A 20,382-nucleotide genomic window follows, 5' to 3' on the forward strand; every position below is an offset into this window, starting at 1 on the left:
ATTTACTTTTGAAGGCATGTTCTTAGGCTGGAAAATAAAATTATGCAGCATCTGGTCCTCTCTAGTACATTTTCTATGGCAACAAAAGTTATCTTGGGGACCTGCTCCAGCTCCCTGCTGGTCGCTGGTGGCAGTGATGCTGTGTGCTGACTGGAGCATGCTTTGGTTAAGGGCAGGTTCTGTGTGCTGGCTGTGTGGTAAACTTCACCAGGGTTGTTGTTGTTGTTGTTGGATCTCCTGGGGTAATTCCCACAACCAAACCACAGGGAAAGGAGTGATTGCTGTGCCAGGGCTTCCCATGGAGCCTGCATTCCCACAGCATCAGGCTTTGCAGGCGGGGGTGCCACAAGGCTGGCTCTGCCCTGGAAATCTGGTCCTAGCACCCTCTGCAGATGTCGGGGTGGGGGGAAGCAGGTGAGTTGAAGGCAGGTCAGCTGAATGAGCAGGTGATGTGAACGTACCATGCTGTGCATCAGCGTGGTGGCAACCAGCCTGCTCCTGGCCCAGTCGCATGAAGGGCTGTGCTTTTCCACTAGACTTGACCTGTGCCAGGAGAAATCCAGAGCACTCTCCTCCTCCGCTGTTTCTTGTACTCCTGACAGACATGATCCCCCTGTGCTGCTGCAGTCCTGCAGCCCCTCGTGCTGGAGGGCAGCTGCAGAAACTTGTGCCTGGCCAAATTTGCCCCTGTTTAACCCCGGGTTTTTACCCTTCACAGCCTCCCATGAAGGGGGAGGTGCTATCACTTTGTGTGATCCAGCACACAGAGGCCTTCACTCTGGACACATGGAGGTTGAACAGGTCTGTGTGCGTGGCAGCGGCAGGTGGGAGCAGCAGAAAGGCTCTCGGTGTGCACGTGTTCTCATTAAGGAGGTTTAATTTACCCCCATGTGGGTAAGACAACAAATGCTGCTGTACCAGTACAGTGATTCTGAGCTACAAACTTTTGGTACAAAGCTGAGCACATAAACAAATGCTCTGAGGAAAGTGGTGGGAATGGTAATGCGAGATGTCAAAGGAGTTCATTTATTTTGATAAACTAGTTGATATTCTAGGATGCTTTTTCTCGTGTTGATAAAGTGTCAATCCTAGCGAGGAACTTTGCTATTGATGACCTTTCATGTAAAGTTGCAAGGCAGAAAGCAAAGATAAACAACTTGAACAATACAATTAAGGCAAACCCAGAGTTCATTCAATGAGAGACATCAGTTTCAAGTAAATCATCCCATGGAAACAGAGCTATTTGAAAATGCACTGGCATCGCTTACAGTACAGTGGGCAATTAGTTTTAATTAACTTCAAATTCTGACACATAGTTAGAAATCAGCTCTTCTGAGTGCCCAGCTAGAAAAGTGAAAGTTGGGGCATTTTGTTCTGCTAGAAAAAGCTATTACAAATACTAGAATGATGCTATTCACACTTCTATTATAAATTTTATGTGATCTTTTAAATTTTTTATGAAATAGTACTTTTGGAAGATGATCTTGCTCCATACCATGAGCTTTTGCATAAGGACACTATTTTCTAAGAAGGAAAAATTGAAGTTTTAGAAGCAGTTTTGAATTCAATAACAATGTCTGTTAATGAAGTCCAACATCTTGTGATTTTTACCTGTCAGGAAGGGAAAAGCCAGGAGTTCTTGTAAGGTTATCAGAAATTACAGGCAGCTTCTGATGAGTATTTGAAAGTTAAATTCAGCACTTTAAATGTGTGTCTGTAAGTATGGAAGCCCCAAGTACAAATTTTGTGGGAGGTGAGGGGGTGGCTGATGTGCATTACAACTGCTCAGAGAAGCGTGAATGCCCTGTCACAGCCTGAGTCCACACATCCCTCTTCCTTGTGTATCCAGTCAGACTTCTAAAATAGGAAACTTATTTCCATTATTAGTATTTTGAAGTAAGTGAAACCAGAGCTATGGACACTTCTGCTGGCGTTATTCAGCCTTTACTCCTTGAGTAATCTTCTTGATTTCCCTTGGGCTGTGAGGCAGCTTCTCACATGAGAAAGTTCAGAACCTTCTTGCTTGTCCCAGTTAAATTAATTTGTATGCTGAGCCATGCAGGTGAGGGCAAAGACTACATTCATTTTCTCAGCTGCTCGGTGACCAGGATGCTTGAGGAAGAATTCAGACAGAAAGAGCTGGTATTACTGAGATGGGAAGGCTGATACCACACAGTCACCTTCCTATGGTGTTCCTCTTGGATAGGATCACTCATCAGCCCTGGGAGGTGCTGTTTTTCGGAGTCATTAAAATTGCTGCCTTTTCCTCCCTTACATATCCAGTGAGATTTTGAGATCACCGTTTCTCAGGGCATTTTTTTTTAACGACCAAAAAGCTGCTGTTCAGGGAGTTTAGGCTGATGTTCTCAGCTCACAGCAGTCTCCGGGGGCCAGGATGGGACCTGGAACAGATCTAGAGAGGGAGAACTCTGATATGCTGTACATGGTGTAATCTCTAAATAAGCACAGCAGGTCTGATCTCTGCCACAGGAGATAAGTCAAGGGGCTGAAGGATTTTTGGTCTGATACAAAATAATTGTTCTCACACTGTTGAAACACTGGAAAAACATAAGACAGTGGCAGTATCTTCAGCACTGTCTGTAGGATGTTTTCTCTTAACTAGCATCTGTCCTGACTTGCTGGCTTGTCACATCAGTTGTATTTCTTCCATAGGTCATTGATTGGTTGGTGGTCTAATAATTTTTTTTCAAAGTTGGTGTTATGGTGGAGTTAACGGTGGTGCTTTTCAGGTATGATGGGGTTTTTTCAGGGGAAAGAAAGGTACCACAGGCACTTCTTGAGTGTGCATTTCAATAGGTCTGGCAAAGTGAAAAATATCTCTGGAATAATGAGGCAGCACAGGAATACTGCATTCTGACCATCAAAAAGGTCTGCACACATTTTTTTTCTGTATGCAGTACATGCGGCACGGGAAACAATTCATGGTGAGGCAGCATGATCATTCTCTTTGTGCTCAGTACTGGGAGGGAAGGAGAAGAGAAGGAAATGGGTTCTCTAAACAAAAAAAAAACAACAACAACAACAAAAACCCCCAACCCCCCCCCCAAACAAACAAAATAAAACAAAACAAAAAACCCCAAAAACCAAAAAACACAATGGTAGGCATAGACTGGTATTTTTTCCAACAGCTTCATAGTGTTTATCATTTAACAGGATGAGAAAATTTTGAGCAAAATCACCAGAAATAATTTTCTAGCAGCACTTTTCAGTCTTGGGATATTTATGAATATTTCATGCACAAATTTTTTAGTATTAGGGTCTATATTTAAAATTTCATACTCAGCTTTAAAGTTTGCTCTGACTTGAAATAGTCTTCAGAAAATAAATTTAACTTTCTTAAAAGAAGAAACACCAGAAAATTATAAAACCCTGAAAAAGGAAACTAGTCTTAATTAAATGATTTTACACTTCTTTTGAGGCTGAGCTATTTTTAAATGAAAATCAGCCTGTCATTTGGGCTTATCCCAATGACATAAATGGGTCCTTTAATTTTACTTCTGTCCACTGAGTTCTTCAGGTGCTTCTGTGAAACATGTACCTTGAAGAACTGGACCGCCAAAAATAAAATAAGGCTGGATTGCTGGCTTTCCTGGAATGGCTGAGACACAAACAGCAAAGCTCTCCTCTGCAAGCCAAATTGGCAAGAGCAGACCTCGTGCCCATTAAGTCCCATTGGTGGAAAGTCCAGTTGGAGATGAGCTTATCTTAAACATAAGGGAATTAGTCCAGCCTCCATTTAAATCACTGGCAAAGCTCCAGCTATATTCAACCAGAGAAGGGCTGAGGCAGCAGGCACACAAAACCCTGTTTCTAGGCCTGATCCCAGCTTTTCTTACACAGCCAAAGCTCATGCTGAGTAACTGTGGTCACTTTAGCAGGATTAGGCTGAGCGGATTGTTTGGGCAGATTTATGTGGCCATTCATTGTAAGAAGCACTGATACAGTTCTCAGTGATGTACGGTTGATAAATATTCATTTGTTAAAATACAAGACACCTGTTGACAAGGTAAACTGTGATTGTTCCAAGCAAATTGCTCAAGTGTGGTAGAATGTCATGTCCAGTAATTGGCTAAACAGCTCTCGTGTTAACTGTAGCCCTGTTCCAGCAAAGCACTCAGGCGTGTGTCTGCCATTAAGCACCTGCCTACCTCCACTACAGCCAGCCTGACTGCCCTGCTCTGTGTGGAGCGTGTGTTTTGGAGAAATGGGGGCTAAATTCCTTGGAGCCCACTGCACTGCGCCTGTTCCCAGTCCTCTGGGAAGTCAAACATGATGCCGGGTTTGGGGATCACTTTGTAGGGACAAACACCTGAAGCACCTGTCACTTTTTCTCTTGCTGGGTTTAAGCAGCAATCTTGGATGCTCAGTGGTGCCAGAAGGTTCTCATTTGTCACCTAAGCAGTGTCAGGAGGTGCAACAGGTGTCACCTCCAGGCTGCAAGGGCCAGCATTTACCTGTGGACCGTGTGCATGCACATCACCTGGGGCTGCTCAGGTGATAACGACTGTCTCATTGTTACACCTCATTGTTATGGATATAATCAACGGCAAAAACATACACCTGGACAGTGCTTGGAGGGGCTACTTTTTTTCTTTTGGAAGAGGGGGAAAAAGGCAAATCACAGCCTGAAAAATGTAACATGCCATCTTTATTTAATGCTTCTCAATGTCGATATCACAAAATCACAAGAAATGTAAATGTTTCCCTATGTAATGAAGTAACCAGCATGACATGTATGCACATTCCAGTTCACTGAGTTTTCTGCTGGACACAGGAATAATTCTGGGTCCTCAGCAGGATTTTGAGGCGAGGAGGGGAACTGTAGATGATGTAATGGACTGTCCTCTGCTAACAATATGAGGACCCATTAAAAAGTACAAATAAGTGACACAACTTAAAAAATAGGTGATGAAAAGAACATCCATCATATAAAGATGAGGCACTAAAACAAATCATGTTAGAAAAGAACTAGGGATTTGAATTTGCCACCCACTGAAAACAATAGCAAAAACCCCCACTGAATTAAATGCCTCAAGCCCTTGCACAGGACTGATTCGATGCTATTCATAGAATAACATATATGCCAAATAATGCTGTTATTTGTCAAGTAAATTATTTGTCAGATCCATCATCCTGCCATTTCTTTTCTGGCAGCACTCCCACTGAAGTCAACAGGGGTATTGTCTGAATAAAGTCTGTTAGAACTGGGCCCGAGGTTAAACAAAATGCAACTGGGGGCAACTTGTTCATCTTCCTTGGGTTCATAAACCCACGTGCAGGACCATTGTTTGGCAGCTGGGGTACTGTGCCTTATGATGCTAATTTGTTCTGTCACTGATGCTGATTATTCCCTCATCTCTCTTTAATCTACCTGTTGTCACCTCGATTTGTTAACGTGTGTGTAACGTCAGCCTTGCGGGCTGTATAACCTGTCTCGGTGTCGGTGGGCTCTCGAATTCCTGGGGGCCAGCCCTTTTGGTGTGCTGCCTTGCTCCATCGTGTCCTGCGCTCTTGTGTGACCTTGGAGAACTGCAGGGAGAGCCAGGGACTGCAGCTCTAAACTGGGTGAGCAGAGGGCTTTCAAGGTGACTCGTTCTCTACTTTTGAATTAAGAAGCCTGATTATATACGGCTGGTCTGTTCTTCCAGTTTGTTTTTACTTTTAGTTTACAAGTTAAATGGTTTACATCAGATTGTTTGAGGTTTTTATTCAAAAAAAAAAAAAAAAGAAAAAAAAAAAAGAAAAAAACTAATCTCTTGTTTTCTTGATAGGAACAAAGTTAATACAAGTAAATTGTTTAAAGGATTTGCGATTCTAGCTATTAAAATACAACTCAGGCAGCTTCAGCACTTGAGCTCAGCCTCTCATTACTACCTATGGGAATGTATAATGGTTAAATTAGCTGCAGGTGGGCTCCCCTGCTGCTCCAGAAGCACATTAGAAGCATCTTGAGGGTTGCAAGTAACCTTCAAGAAATCAGACGTAACTGCCTCAAACAATAGTCATTCTTGTGGCTGGTAACGTGCTCCATATGCCTGAGAGGTACCGTGCAAAGGGGACTCTTTGTGGGGGACGGCTTGGGTCTGGCTTCTCTGGAAGTTGAATGGTTTTGTGAAATGGAAAATATTCACAGTTGTTGAGCACAGTTCTGTGCTCAAACGTGTGCTAAGGCAGTTGACACCGAAGCTTGCTGAGGGCAGAGAAAAGCTCGCGGACCACCTCTTTGAAGGTGGTGTGATCCCCAGGAGGGGGCTATGCCCCCAAACCACATAGGATGGAACTGCTGCCGGCTTTGGTACAAACGAACAATTTATATCTGCATTTGGTGTATAAGGATATGTTTCCTGGGGTAAAGTTTCTATTCTGTGCAGGGACTGTTGGCTGGAGTTAACACTTGACACACGAAGACCCTTCCGTGTCATCTGCTAGGAATGTCAGGATCGAAGCAAAGCGCGAATGAGCGTGCAACCTGCAGCGCTCGGGGCTTTTACCCCTCGTGCCGTGTTCGCTGTGTACCTGCTCTCAACAGCCCACCGCCGAGAGCGCGCATCTCCCCTCTCCCGGCGCTCCGGGGTGCCTCGCAGCGCCCCGGCCGGTTCCGCGGGCACCGCACCGCAGCGACGCCCGGCGCAAACTTCAGCGTCCCGCGGGGCCGGGCGGCAGCGGCGCGGCGCCCCAGCGGGTCCCGGCCCCCGCCCGGCCGGGGCTCCGCGGCCGCCGCCCGCCCTGCCCCCGCCGCGCTCGGGGGGCGGCGGCGGCGGCCCTCGGGCCCCGCGGGGAGGGGCGGGGAGGGGCGGCGGCCGCTCCCGCCGAGGAGGAGCGCGGGCGGCGGGCGGGGGCAGCGCTGCCGGGACCGGCTGAGGGCCCGCGCCCCGCAGCGCTCGGGCCGCCCGCGGCCGTGGCCGGGCTGCGAGATGGCCGCCGGCGGGAGCCGCGCCGTCCTGGGGCTCTGGCTGCTGGCGGCGGGGCTGTGCGGCGCGGTGGCGGCGGGCGGGTCCCCCAGCTGCCACGAAGTGCGGACGGCGTTCCAGCTGCGGCAGATCGGGCCCCTCAAGCTGGTCCCCGACGTGCCCACGGCCGGTCAGTACCGAGGCGCCCGCGGGCGGCCGCTCCGCGCAGGGAGGGTTGCGGGGCTCGGCGCCGGCGCCGGGGTCCCGCGGGCTCCTCGCCCCGGTGCCCCCGGCCGGCGCCGCTGCCCTGCGGGCTCGGGGAGCGGCAGCCGAGCTGGCCGAGATAACTCAGCATTTCGCAGGGAAGGAGAGCGGCGCGACTCCTGCGCTTTCTCGCTGTGCAGGTGTCGCCGGTCGGTCTGCACCGCGGCAGCGGGGGTTCCGTGCCCGCGTTTCCCGGCGGCGCGGTCGCTGTGCCCGCGGCACCGCGCTCCCCGCGGGAAGGCTGCCTGCGGCAGACGGACACTCGGCGGCCGGGCGGGTTGGGCGGCTGCTTTCGGGGGGCAGGTGCGGGGTCCTCGGGCAGGTGGTGAATTCACCGGCAGTTCTGGCTCGGGAAGAGTCATCTTGCAGATGAATTCGGGAGCGCTGTCATGAGGAAAGGCAGAGGTGACACCTTGGAGGGGTACGGCCGACAGAGAACTTGGCTTTTGCTTAGTTAAGCAGTAAGTCTGCGGCACTTGTGAAAGTTGATGAGCGGAGTGTTGTTCCGTTTTGCCTTTTCGCAGTTCGGGAACAATGCCTGACATCACTGAAAGGCGAAAGTAACACACACACATAATAAGAATACTCTTTTTTTTGCATATCCTGCAACTAACCTGGTAAGGGGACGAAGCACTTCATAATTAAACTATCATGAATGTAGCATGTATCTAGATAATGAAGTCACATTCCTCACGTTTACATGCTTTCCTATCTAAACAATTCAGTGAATCTGTTTAAAGAAAATGTTTACGGGCATTGGAATAAAAAAGCGACTATCAATCTCCTAACACGATTTCTAGGTACCTCATGCCACTGCAATTGCCTGTAGGTGTGTGGTGGTACAAGTTTCAATTTGGGTCATTGTTGGTGTTTTTTGTTTTTGTTTGCTTTTTGTTTGTTTTTTGTTTGGTTTTTTTGTTTTGGTTTTTTGAGTGTTTGTTTTTTTTTGAGAACAGTTCAGTTCAAAGGCTGCAGAGTTTGATGGAAAGACTTCTTGTCTTGGATGAGTTTTGGATATGTTTTCTGGCACGGGTTGCTGTCTTGGGGATTAAATTTGATAGCCTGCTGGGCTGATCTCTCGTGGCTGTAATCGATTGCAGAGTGCTGGTGATCTTCGCTTTGCGTGAGGTGGTTGAGATGACACCAGGGGTGTAGAGTTACCTGTGGAGGAGGAATCGTTTGTTACTTTCTGGCAAGAAGAGATTTACAGGAATGGCATTTTGAAGCTTGATATTACTGTTCTGTGCTGATAATGACATCAGATGGTGGTTGTTTTGGAGAGCTAGAAGAGAGGCAGAACAAGGCTTTTCACCCATTTTGATGGATGCTTAACCCTCTCTCCTGAGCTCTTCCTGGAAGAAGTTCCTCCAACTTTAAATTGATGCATTTACATTATCTGTAAAACTCTAGTGCTGTAGAGGAAACTTTCTCAAAAAGTCGTCTGCTTTCAGAAGGAAGGTGTAGGTCCTGTGATGCTGAAGAGAATCACAGAATCATGGAATGGTTTGGGTTGGGAGAGACCTTAAAGCTCATTTTGTTCCAACCCTCCTGCTGTGGATGGGTTTCATTGTCTTCTTGTGTCCTATCCAACTTCCCTGTTGAATAACAAGCTCTCAGGCAAGAAATGGCAAGAGAGAAGGTGAGGGAGGGTAACATGCTTTTAAATTTTAGCTCGTAAAGGTTTTCTTTGAAGAGGGTTGGAGCAGAGCTGAGGAAAAGTGATGTATATTGATCTTGCCTGTTCGTTGAGTATCACTCTGCTCCACCAAAGCTTGTGTGCTTTAATGATCCCTTGCTGGGCAGTAATGCCTCCTGTCTTGTGCCCTCTTTTAATTAAGTACTGAAGTGTTTTCCAGCATTTTCATGGGCAGCTGTTATCAGCGAATGTATCTTAATATACACGCACTTCTCCTGATGTTTGGGCTCATTTTATTATGCACTTTAATGCCGCACAAATGTTGAAGCGCATCCCCTGGAGATGCTGGATGTCAGCTCAAGTGGAGGAGTGGTGGGCAGCTGGGGGTGACCCTGGGGAGCAGCGTGCTGGGCTGAGCTGAGCCCCGAGTGAGGTGCCAGGAGCTTCCTGCTCACTTCTGCTCATTGGGCCACGCCTGCCCTACCCTGCCCTGGGGTGCTCCTCACTCACCTGCGTGTTGATTTTGGCTTATTTTCTCTAAAAATGAAACTTCTTCAGTCCTGTTGTCTGTGTACTGGGTATTTTCAATCACCGAAGTGTTGAAAGCCCTTGGCTAATCTCAGGGCGGTGTTTATAGGCTGATACAACAAATCTGGCAGAGATTAAAGTCTTAATGATTATTGGGTTCTTAGATCCTTCAGGAAAACCAGCAGCTCAGTCAAGGAGAGAGGCCCAACCCAGTGCCTGAGGAGGGACTGACAGACAGACAGGTGTCAATTTTCTGTCTCTTGTGGGTGGTGCCCATTTCACCTGTAATCAAATGAAATAATTGGGAGAATTAGTAACCGACATCGTCCTGCGGCATTAGCTGTGGTGGCAGTGCTGAAGCTGTCAGCTGCTGGATCTGGGATACAGCAGTGGATCCTGGATGTCACCTCACAGGGACTGCTGGGCTGGGAGCTGCTTCCCTGCGCTCACCTGGTCTGCAGCCAGGTTGCTGGGATTGCTGAGTGGGTGGGAGGGAGCTGTCAGCATGGCCTGGAGTGAGTGAGGTGGAGAGTTTGGGCAGGACCTGCCAGCCTCCTGGAGAAAATGCAGTGGGAAGGAGGAAGACTCCTAAGGAAAAAAAAAAAAAAGGCTTTTGCTTCTGGATGTGCATCTGGCAGCAAGGTGCCTGAAAATCATCAGCTGAATGAGCTCTTAGAGATGAGTAGGAGTTTTCTTTTAAATTTCTCTTTTACAGCTTCCCCCAAAAGACATGAGATATTTTTCTACTCTGAAGCCTAGTCCATCGATGAGTGCAGGGCTAAGGACACGTTTGGGTATGGGATGGCTAAGACATCCAAACTGCAGACCTTTTTAAACAGCAGATCTCCTTGGTCTGTCTGTAAGACTCTCTTCTCCTCTGCTGGAATCTGTGCTTCTCTGGTACCCTACTTTTTTGGAGCAAATGGCATGTTTCAAGGGTAATTTGCTGCAAATAGCAAAGATTAGTCAAGTGAAGGTACTCCTGCCTTGGCTGTGATCCACAGGAAGGGTTTTTTGTGCCTTCCCCAGACTGAGAAATGAGGTAATACGTCCCCAACGGTGTACTTTGATTATCACAGACTGAGCTGGGATGTTTTCGTAGGAGCTCCTTGTTTGACATTTTGATGAGAGAGGATTCTAAGCTGTCTCCAAGGGTGAAGGGCTGTGTTAATCCTGCCAAGGGACTGAGCCTTTGGTTCCAGGGAGTCTGGATAGCTCTAACCTGATGCGTGCTGCCCTGTCCGGAATGGCTCCCAGCGGGGGCTGCCTTGGCCATTCCTTGCGAGCCCTGGGTTGTGTTACAGCCTCCACTGCGCCCTGGCACGGGCTCTGGGAGGAGTTCTGGACACTCCCAGGTTTTTCTGGGACACGGAGCATGGTGGTGCCTGCCTGTCACTGCTTTCCACGTTCTCAGGAGGAGAGCTGAATGAACCTGACTGAAGGCTGTGATGCGACGTGACCACATTCAGGCAGTGAATCGCAGCAGAAGCGGAATTAAAGGCCTCTTGTGGTTCCTTCGGTAATCGTGTAACCACGAGAACATCCTACTCAGGCACATATGCTCAGTTCTCTAGCTGGCTTGTTGTCTAGTGTCTGAGCGTGCAAAACCCCCAGTCTGTAAACATATGGTAAGTAGAGAGGGAAGAATTGGGCTGATTTCTGGGAAGCATGGAAAATATGTCATTTGTGAAAGAATTTTAGGAACTCTTTACGTTAAAAATAATCATCTTGTAGAAAACTACCCAAGGGATGATTAGCTTTATCTTGTTGTACTGCTGGTTTACGAAGAGCACAGAAGATGCCCAGGCAGTGCTCAGGAACTTGCTTCTGAAGGGCAGGTTTTGTTCCTTTAAAAGCTGCTCTATTCTCCTATGTCACTCCTGCACCTTAATTCAGCAGGAGCATTCATTACTGTGTATATATTGAATATTCCATTGTAGAGCTGGACATGCATTAACAATTTATACGTATAAACTGTTTTACTTTCTGAATAATGACAGACAAGGTCCTGGATTCCCACCAGAAACCCCTTGCTGCATGTGGTGCCTGCATTAGACTGGATCCCACCCTGCCTCAGTCTGTGGCACAGCTCCCATGTGTGTTGAGAAAGGAGCATGAGCTAGGTCCCTGTTTTGTATATGTCCAAGAATATCTATTAAATTGCCCATTTTCCTACGAAGTGGGTGATGGCACACTTTATTTTCCTGTTTTTCTTTCATTACTGCTCAGATTTTCAGCCTCCTTGATGAGAACACCGAGTTTCCCCTGGCGAAGGTGTAGTGCAGGAAGGCATTTTGCTCACTGTAACATTCTGTCAGTGACTGCTGTATGGCAGAGACATGGACTTGCTGTATTGGCTCTGGGAAGTTTTTGCCCCATCAGAATGAGAGACTAAAACCCTCTGGAGCGAGCTGCACTGTGCACTTGGGTGTTGTGTCCACCTGCACGTGTGGTTGTGTGGGACTGGCTTCAGTGGGGTGGATGAAGGATGCCTCTGGGAGGAAACATCACTGGATGAGCACAGGCATAGGACCTGTACAGGGTGTAAGATTGTTAAAAAAGGCACAAAAAAGAGTCCTGTTACCAGGAGCTCCCTGTTTCTTTTCCACAAACCTGGTTGTTATCCAGTGGTTGTTAGTCCTTGGTATTACCTTGCAGCTTGTTACAGTGGAAGGTGTTTTCCCTGTTACACTTTGTCTTTGCTTATTTACGATCGCACAGGCTTGGGGATATATATCACAGAGGGGGTGAGATACCTTTTGGAGGGGTGGACTGGTCCACTGTGAGATGGATTCTGTTCCCGTCTTTGTTCCTCTCGGAGTAGCCCAGAACAGTTGTGCCTCAGTTTCCCTGTCTGCAGGCTACTTCATGGTATATCACTGTGAGCAGCTTTATTGCTGAAAACCCACCATGAAAGGGTGGTAGATTACAGCCAGAAACATTATCACTGAGCTATACATTCACTTCTTCAGGCTGACTTTCACTTAATTCTTTCCTTAGGTGAGGGAAAACGCTGGAAGGGACGTTGGTTTCTGAACTCGAGCTGAACCTGAAAGCTGTCCTTCCTTCACTTCTCTCATCCAGCCTCTGAGCAGTCCGGGGCTCTGGTCTGTCCTTGCTGAAATAGCTGTTCTCAGTAGAAGGAAAGCTTTGCTTCTCAGCCCGCAGCTCCTCTGGAGTAAGGATGCTTCCTTCACGAATCTTTTCAGGATTTTACAGCACTCTTCAGGCTCAGGCTGTCACCAGAAGTGTTAAACTGAAGCTGGTGATGACTGTGGATACAGGCAAGGTCTCACCAGCAGTAACATCTTTTTCCCCTTCTTTTCCCATGTCTTGAATTTCTGTTTGACGCAGGACCAGCTGCCCACTCTGTAATGCCCTCTTGGGAGTAATCTAGAGGCAGAAAAAATGTGTTTAAACTTACTTAATGCCTCATAAAGATGGAATTGCCATTCCACTGCCAGATGGAAACCTGTAGTTTTCATATCCATGAGCCCCAAAAAACATTGTCCTTGGTGGCTTGCATGAGCATTTGGTCCAGGTGAGAAGAAAAATGACTTAGTCACCAGATCAGCCTTTCCTGTAAATGTCTTGGGAAGGTATCCAAGAGTCAGCAGAGAACATACTCTCTCCCAGCACACAATCTTCTTGTCAGACTGAGTCAAGTAGTGCTACAATTCACATGGTCTGTTCATTCTCTGAGAAATCTCTGCTGATCAGAGTGTGTAATGAGTTTTATTTTTAATGGTCAGCTCAAGATTTGCTGATTCTGGAGTGGAGCTGGAGCTTGGGATGGAAAACAAGCTTAGAAATGACTCATCCTAAAATACTGGTGGCTCCCAGGAGCTGCCTCTGGGATACCTTATGTGCCACTGAAGTTTTGCTCCCAGATTGTTATCAGAAAAGTAATAGAGAAATAATGTTCCCACACCCCCACGCCAGTGTGGCAGATCTGAGCAGACATTTCTTAACCAAAGGGCAGTATTAATGAAAAGGCACTAAAGTGATAAGTGGAAACAAATTTGGCACGGTAATCGCTATATAAATCAATAAAATAGATCAAAATAAATAAGAGCTTTTATAAGGATTAATCATGAAAAATGTCATAGCCTGAGGATCTGTAAAAAGCAAGGGTATGTGTAAAATGCACCCTGGATGGTGAAATGGTTTTGCTTGTAAATCATATAAAACTAGAGTTCCAAATACTGTAAAGTCTTTGTAATTGAATCTTTGTCCCATGAAAGCATAAAATGACGTGATAAAGAGGCATATGTTTAATAATAGTTCAAATACATACTCATCACAAACCAGTTTAGAGCATAGCTTTTGCTTCCAGGGGAAAATACAAATTTTGATGGATCAGAGTCAATTCTCAGACAGCAGCCAGGCCTGTGACAAAATTTATATGGAGTGTGTCAATCTGTTGATTAGGTATCAGTATTTAAGGTGATAGGTTTGTCCTCATATCCATGAAGATAGATTTAAAGGTATTTGCTTTGTTCACATGCAAGGAACTTCAGAGCAGCACCAATGGATGAAATAAACCATCTAGCTCATATTTAATGATTTATCCTAAGGATAGAATAAGATAGGGACTCAAGCCTGTTTAAATCTTCTGCCAAGCAGTTAGGATTTAGTGTTCTGAGGCAGTATATTATTTGATGGTAAAACACACAGTATTTGTGCACAGTATCTTCTGTTCAGATGCACAGAAAGCACAGAGAGCCTCAAGCCAAGAGCTGGGTGCGCAGGATTCCATAGCACGGACTGAGGAGGACAAGGTTTTCCCCCGTTTGTGTCCTGCCTGGCCCAGGGTGGTCTGCAGATCCGGGTGTGCTGGAGGCTGCACGCTGAGGTGTGTGCAGGGAGCTGCCTGTGTTGTGTGTGGAGCAGCCGTAGCAGGACTGTGCCATCCTGCTCCGACACTTGTTTTATGGCTGCATTTCGTCCCTTACAACAGCTAAATATTCTTTACGGCAGTGCTGCTGATGACACAATGAGCCCTTTGTGTCTGAGCTGCTGTGGCAGCCCTGCTCTGTCAGACCACCCTGTCGAAGAGCCCAAGGACCACGTTTGCCTCCCTGCTTCAGGATGTGACATGGAACTCAGGTGGCTTTGCCAATTCCACGCCGGCACCAGTCGGCTTGTGGTGTCTGATGGCAGGTGAAGCTCGGCAGCTTAGTGGGGTGGCACCCAGGGGATCCCTCTGGGTCAGCAGTGGTCACTTCTGTCCAAGGTGCTGCCCAGAGGCTGACCCCGGCGCTCTGACAGATGAGTTTTATGGATTGCTTGCCTGTCCTGGAGCCTCTTGAGGCTCTGGGCCGTTGTACAGCCCCTAGCAGCTCAGCAGTGTTACACAGATGATTTATGATGGAGCAGTCACAACCTTGCCTTCCCTTGTGGATGCACACTATGCATGCACTCCCAGGAGGAAAAAAAAAAAAATCTATCTATTTTTGTCTTTTCAGTACATCAGTTTTAAAGGAGGGTTATTAATTACCTTCTTAGTGTATTCATACATGCGTGATTAATGAGGAAAGTTTTAACTTCTGAAATTTCACAGCACAAGCTGGAAGAATGCAGAAAGAAATTAAGACAGTGGAGAAATTTCGAGTGTCTCAGATGAGACCATTACATTTATTTTGTGGGCTCAGAAGTCTCAGGGGACTATCATTGATACATATCCTCAGGTTCTGCCTTGCATTTTGATAACTAAAATATAGAAATAAAGAGCAAGTGTGGCCAGGCAATTGCGTAGGAACTTCAGACCTGGAGAGGACAAAAGTATTCCCCTAGAAGTTGTCTTTCCTCTCTTTTCTTTTGAAATGTAGTTCTCAGCCTACTTTATATGATTCTGTGCAATATTCTGCCTTTCTCTGCACTTACTGTCTATCAATACTGATGGCCAGCATATATATGTACTTAAATTTTATATATGGAGAGATATTTTTTTTTGTCTTTTGATGACTCTGCTTTCTTCCTGGGGTCATGGTCTTTGCCTCTGCAGAGTTCTTCCATGCCGTGGTGGATGTGACAGGGTCCTGGAGCCCATCCTCCTGTGAGGAGCTCCCTGTGACAAAGAGCCCCCGGGAAGACCACTGTCACCTCCTTTAAAAACAAACGAGAGACAAATTTCGGAGAGCTGCGCTTGCAAACCTGACAATATCAGATAGGTCATGGTAGCTTTGTTCGGCAGCTAGTTAAATTGGATAGTTGGGCACATCCCTAGATGTTAATGGTTAAATGTATTCATTGTTCCAACAAGGCCCCTATTCATAGGGGGACTATTCTGTGCTCGTTATGCATGCATAATTCCCATTAATGCTCCTGGGGGTTAAGGGTGTATAGTGAGGGGGGAAAACGAAGCTGATGTTTACATATCTGTGTTTGCACTCAGAGAAGAGGTTTTGTAGCTCTGGAGAAACTGATTGTGTTTCCACAGATCCCTTACCTTTAAGGAAAACTTTAAATCTTTGCTTTAAAGAGGGAGTGAAAATGAGGGAGAAAGTGACACTTGCGTTATTAGCACCGACTTCCTTGCGCACCATACGTCGTCAGTGATCAGAAATATTACATCAGTGCCATTATTGGAGAAGCTTTTGAAAGTAACAAAGTGCTTGGAAATTCAGGGTTCTTGTTTGGGTATCAAAACAATGACTCCGAATCTTTAACCTCTGGCAAAAAAACCCCAACTTTTGCAAACTTTTGACTCAGCATTAATCAGGGTGATGAGATTTTCTGATTTATTATACAATATGAGTGTTTCCATAGAAAACCTTCAGATTAAGATTCCTCACTCTTAGGTGCACATCAAAGTGGTGTAAAAGCCATAAAGAAGCTCAGCACTGCCTAAGAAAGCCTTTCAAGTTCCAGCAAGTGCTTGAACTACTGAAGGTTTTGAAGTGCTCTAATCTCTGACATGGGTGACGTGCTAGGCTAGCACTTTTTTGTTTTGTCACAAATCATCCATGCACGTAGTGCAAAGGGACCCTGACAAAGTCATTTTGCTTTTGAAAAGGGCTGCTTTTTTTCCCTACCATTATGTCTCCCATTCACATCTACATGTTTGCTTCCACTTTGTTCAGGTCTAAGTAGCAGGGCATTTGCATAGTCTTCCCTTTGTTCTCGGTAAATATGGACTAAAATGAGCAAGATCCGTGCTGTGAAATTAAAGCTCTACTCTTGAGAGATCTTAAGGGCCAAATCCTCACAAAAGGTACAGCAACATAGTGCCAAAGGAGCTGGTGTCCAGGACCAGCTTGCTCTGGGTGTTTGTGCTAGGAAATGTGAATAAAGAGAGACTAATCTGTTGAAAACTGGATGTAATTAGAAAAATACACTGCTGAGAGCTGCTGAAAGATTAGAATAACAGAAAATAGTGCTGAAAGAGACCTGAAGTGATCATCTGGTCCATTCCCTCTACTTGTGGCCAGAATAAACTGTTTAAATCAGTGAGAGAAGATCACAGCCTTTTTTATCTGTTTGTTCCAGTGCTTGATTACCCTACTGCATTTTTTTCCTAATGCAAAACCCAACTCTTCCTTGCTAAAATGCAGCGTTATCCCAGTCTTAGGACCTTTCTCTTTGCAGTAACACTCATGTGACACCTGCTCTGGTTTGTTCTGCTCTGAAACAATGCTCTGTGCTTTTGCACTGGTCCCAGAGCAATAAGCTTGTTGGTGTAAATGAATCTAAACTAAGTTTGGGTCCCATGCACCTGGAATGAGTGGAGTGAATTCCAGATGTGGTGACTCACTAAGGATTATAACTTGGTGTTTGAGCCCTGAGAATAGGTTTCCTCCTCCTTTATAAGTTTGAGTGTTGCGAAGAAGGAGCAAACATAGAGTGTGGGGATATCAAATTCTGTGATCAGGAAGGCAAAATAACAAATTCACAGGTCTGCCACGTAGTGGTAGACAGGTGCACGCTTAAAAAGCAGTTTTCAAGTGATCAAACTTGGAGCAGTAGTCGAGTTGTAGAAAGGCAGCATGGAGATACCTGGAGACATGGGGAGCATTTGCGCCTGACTTAGATAAAATACCCTAGATTTTGCTGGTGGTAGGTAGTTCACTGTATTGCAGGTGTGTAGGCAAGGTGGCAATTAGGCTACTGAAAACAGAAGACAGTGATCAGGATTTTAAGTCATGCAAATAGACAGGGGATTGATTTCCAGAGCAAGTCTGAGTTTCTCTAATTTTTCAGGTTGAGGGGAGCTCTGGTCCTTAACCCTCTGTTTTTCAGTGTTTCACTGTTTTGGGGTATTAATTCTTGAGCAATGTTTTGTTGTTCCTGACGTAGGGAAGTTATTCTTCGTGGCTGAAAAAAGGCTGGAAGATGAGGGTTAGGTTTGTGTCCCAGGTGGATTTGGTCTTGCTCCAGATCCCTCTAATCCAGTCCTGTGCTGCCAGCAGTGTAGCCATCCTTGGCATGATGCTGTGCCCAAATTCCAATCATTTTCTGGTTCTCCATGTCAGAGCTAGTGTCTTGCCTCCCCAAAGCACGTCTGTGTGTCTGTCTGTCTGCAGAATGCTGCATGGCTGGGCTTTATACAGCTTGTCCTGGGAACCTCTCAGAGGGTGAAATCATGGAATGGTTTGGGTTGGAAAGATCATCTTGTTCCAGCCCAGGGACACTTTCCACTAGACCAGGTTGCTCCAAGCCTTGTCCAGCCTGGCTTTGAACACTTTTAAGAATGGAACATCCATAACTTCTCTGGGTAACCTGTGCCAGGGCCTCACCACCCTCACAGCAGAGAATTTCTTCCTGATATCTAATCTAAGCCCACTCTGAGTTTGAATCTACTCCCCCTTGACCTGTCACTCCATGCTCTTGGCAATAATTCCTCTCCATTTTTTTGGTAAGTTCCTCTCAGGTACTGGAAGGCTGTAATTAGATCACCCTGAGCCCTTCCCTTCCGCAGGCTGAACAATTCCAATTCACTCAGGGTCTCATTGTAGGAGAGGTGCTGCATCCCTCTAATCACATCTCAAACCATTATGTCCTGTGTTCCTGCTCCTTTGTCCTTCCATAAGGAAACACAGGAAAGTGGGAACTGGAAGGCTGGAGTGATGTTTTTAGAAGCAGGGGCTTGCTATGTGATACTTGGGGAACAGCACACAGGGGTTTACATGGTTGCCTCGTGATGGTGGTGAAAATATTCCCTCCCTGCAACTCACAAGGTCCAGCTTTGGGAAGTGCAGTGTTCCCTCTCTTTTTGCACGGGTGGTTAAAAGGAGTGGTGTAACGAGTGTGAAGGCAGGAGAACAAAGCATATGTAGAAAAACCTCTGGCGTCCCAAAACAGAGTAGAGCTTTTAAAAAAATGAATTGGAAGCACAGCTCTCAGAGAAAGGTTTTCAAACTTCTGCTCAAAGCAGACTTGGCTTTAGTCTCCTAATCTAAGTTTTGAAGTTTGGGAAAAAAAAAAAAATCTATCTGTTACCGTTCAGAGCAGCCCAAAGTTGTGTTTGGCTAAAGCATTGCATTTTCAGTTTCAAACTGCAATAATCAAATTATTCCTTCTAATCTGGTTTGCCTTAGATATGTCAGGAAATCTAAACATTTGCATTCCCCAAAAAGCAGCTGTGGTTTGGCTGTACCTACTTGGATCTAAAGCTTACTGGGAGCTTCCCCCTTGCTGGTAAGAGACCTGCTGTGCCTTCTGTGATAGAAATGAACCCCAACCGGGATGAAAAGTGTCAGTGTCGTTTGTTGGCAGGGCTGTTGGCTTCGTTTTGGGAAGTTTGTTCTAAGTCACTATCACAGGTGCCAAAACACGAGCTGAGCAGCCCGGGGCCGGCTTGTGTCGGCTTGGCTGCTGTGTCTCGGTGGCCGCCGTCCCCTGCCCGCCCCCAGCTTCTCCAGGGGCGGATTGAGCGGAGCCAGCGCCGCTTGTCCCCGTGTCCGGCTGGCTCCGGGCAGCTCTGTGACACCGGGGCTGTGCCGGCCACCCCAGCGCTCCGGGAATGCTGCTGGTGCTCAGTGGGACAGCACAAGCGAGAAGGGAAGGATAATCACTTCAGTGTGCTGCGAAGGTGCCTTGCTGGAGCGATGTCAGGGGAGAAACGTGATTTCTTAATTCATCCAGCAGGTGCAGAGGGTCCAAATCAAGAGCGGGTCTTAGGGAAACACCGAATGTGCACATAGCAGAGGGCACTCTCCACTAGGAATTGCTTACTACTCTACCCAAACTAATGGAACGGATCTTCCTCTTTTCCATGTCTGAAACGAGGTGTGGAGCCTACGGGGCTGGCCTGAGGTCAAATGTACATTTTGGTATTGGCACTTGTAGGAGCCCATCAGAAGTTTCCACGCTGGGTTTTGAAAATTGTTTGTCTATGGCCTCAGCTTAAAGGCTTCTAATTTAGAACATGTTCCTGCCTCCCCTCAGCCTTTGGGAAGCAGCATCTGTTTCAGAAGCCATTATCCTGGCTCAAGAAGTCCCGGAAAGATACAAGTTTTCCTGCTGAGCACACTGCTGAGGTCCTGGGGAGGCTGGTGGGATGTGTCCTGAGCAGTGAACTTGGCTGCTTCCTGGCTTAGGGGTATGGCTGGTAGCCAGAAATCAGGAAATGGCCCCTTCAGGTGAGATTTCATTGTGGACTGTCTGTAATTCTCCAATTCTTCGTTCCTTATCTGCTCCTGGTGCAATCAGAACATCCTCCATGGTCTAGGCAGACAGAACAAAGCAAAGCCAAAGCAAATAAGAAAGGGCGGAGGGCCGGTCCCATCCTGAGCACAGCCGTGTGCTTAGGGGGAAATACTGTTGTGGCCCTCAATTTCATGGGGGTTAGATGAGCTTTGCTAGTGGGCCCTCGCTGCTTTTTAGGCCGATTGATGCTGTCACCAACTCTGTGATGTTGGAGTTCTAGCTGCTGATGTGTTTGGGGTTTTAGCTGCCTCGCCTTCCATTGGTTTTCATTGAATGGGTGCAGCTAAAAATCACAAGCACTCGTCTGAAATGAAATGCAAGTTACTCTAAGGTAATTAGAGCGTTTCAAAATCGTAAGTCTTTGTAGGTTCGTTTTTCTCTAAATTTTGATTT

At 46.6% G+C, this 20,382-nt stretch overlaps 1 protein-coding gene across 4 annotated transcripts in view; it reads left to right on the forward strand.

Annotated features, from left to right (window-relative positions):
* Positions 1-5,966: 5,966 nt before the first annotated feature.
* The window catches only part of LOC136295446 (glypican-5-like), a 331,561-nt gene continuing 317,145 nt past the window's right edge, over positions 5,967-20,382 (forward strand). For 3 of the 4 annotated variants that reach the window (XM_066193970.1, XM_066193971.1, XM_066193973.1), the window contains exon 1: positions 6,931-7,101. In XM_066193970.1, coding sequence (XP_066050067.1) covers positions 6,936-7,101 — 166 coding nt within the window. In that variant the 5' untranslated portion in view covers positions 6,931-6,935. Of the gene's footprint in view, positions 6,064-6,930; positions 7,102-20,382 lie in introns of those variants that run through there. The other variant, XM_066193972.1, reaches the window with a different exon arrangement.

Source organism: Chamaea fasciata, unplaced genomic scaffold (genome assembly GCF_029207755.1).
Source record: "Chamaea fasciata isolate MVZ Bird 193981 ecotype frontalis unplaced genomic scaffold, bChaFas1.0.hap1 SCAF_11, whole genome shotgun sequence".
Classification (NCBI taxonomy): Eukaryota; Metazoa; Chordata; class Aves; order Passeriformes; family Sylviidae; genus Chamaea; species Chamaea fasciata.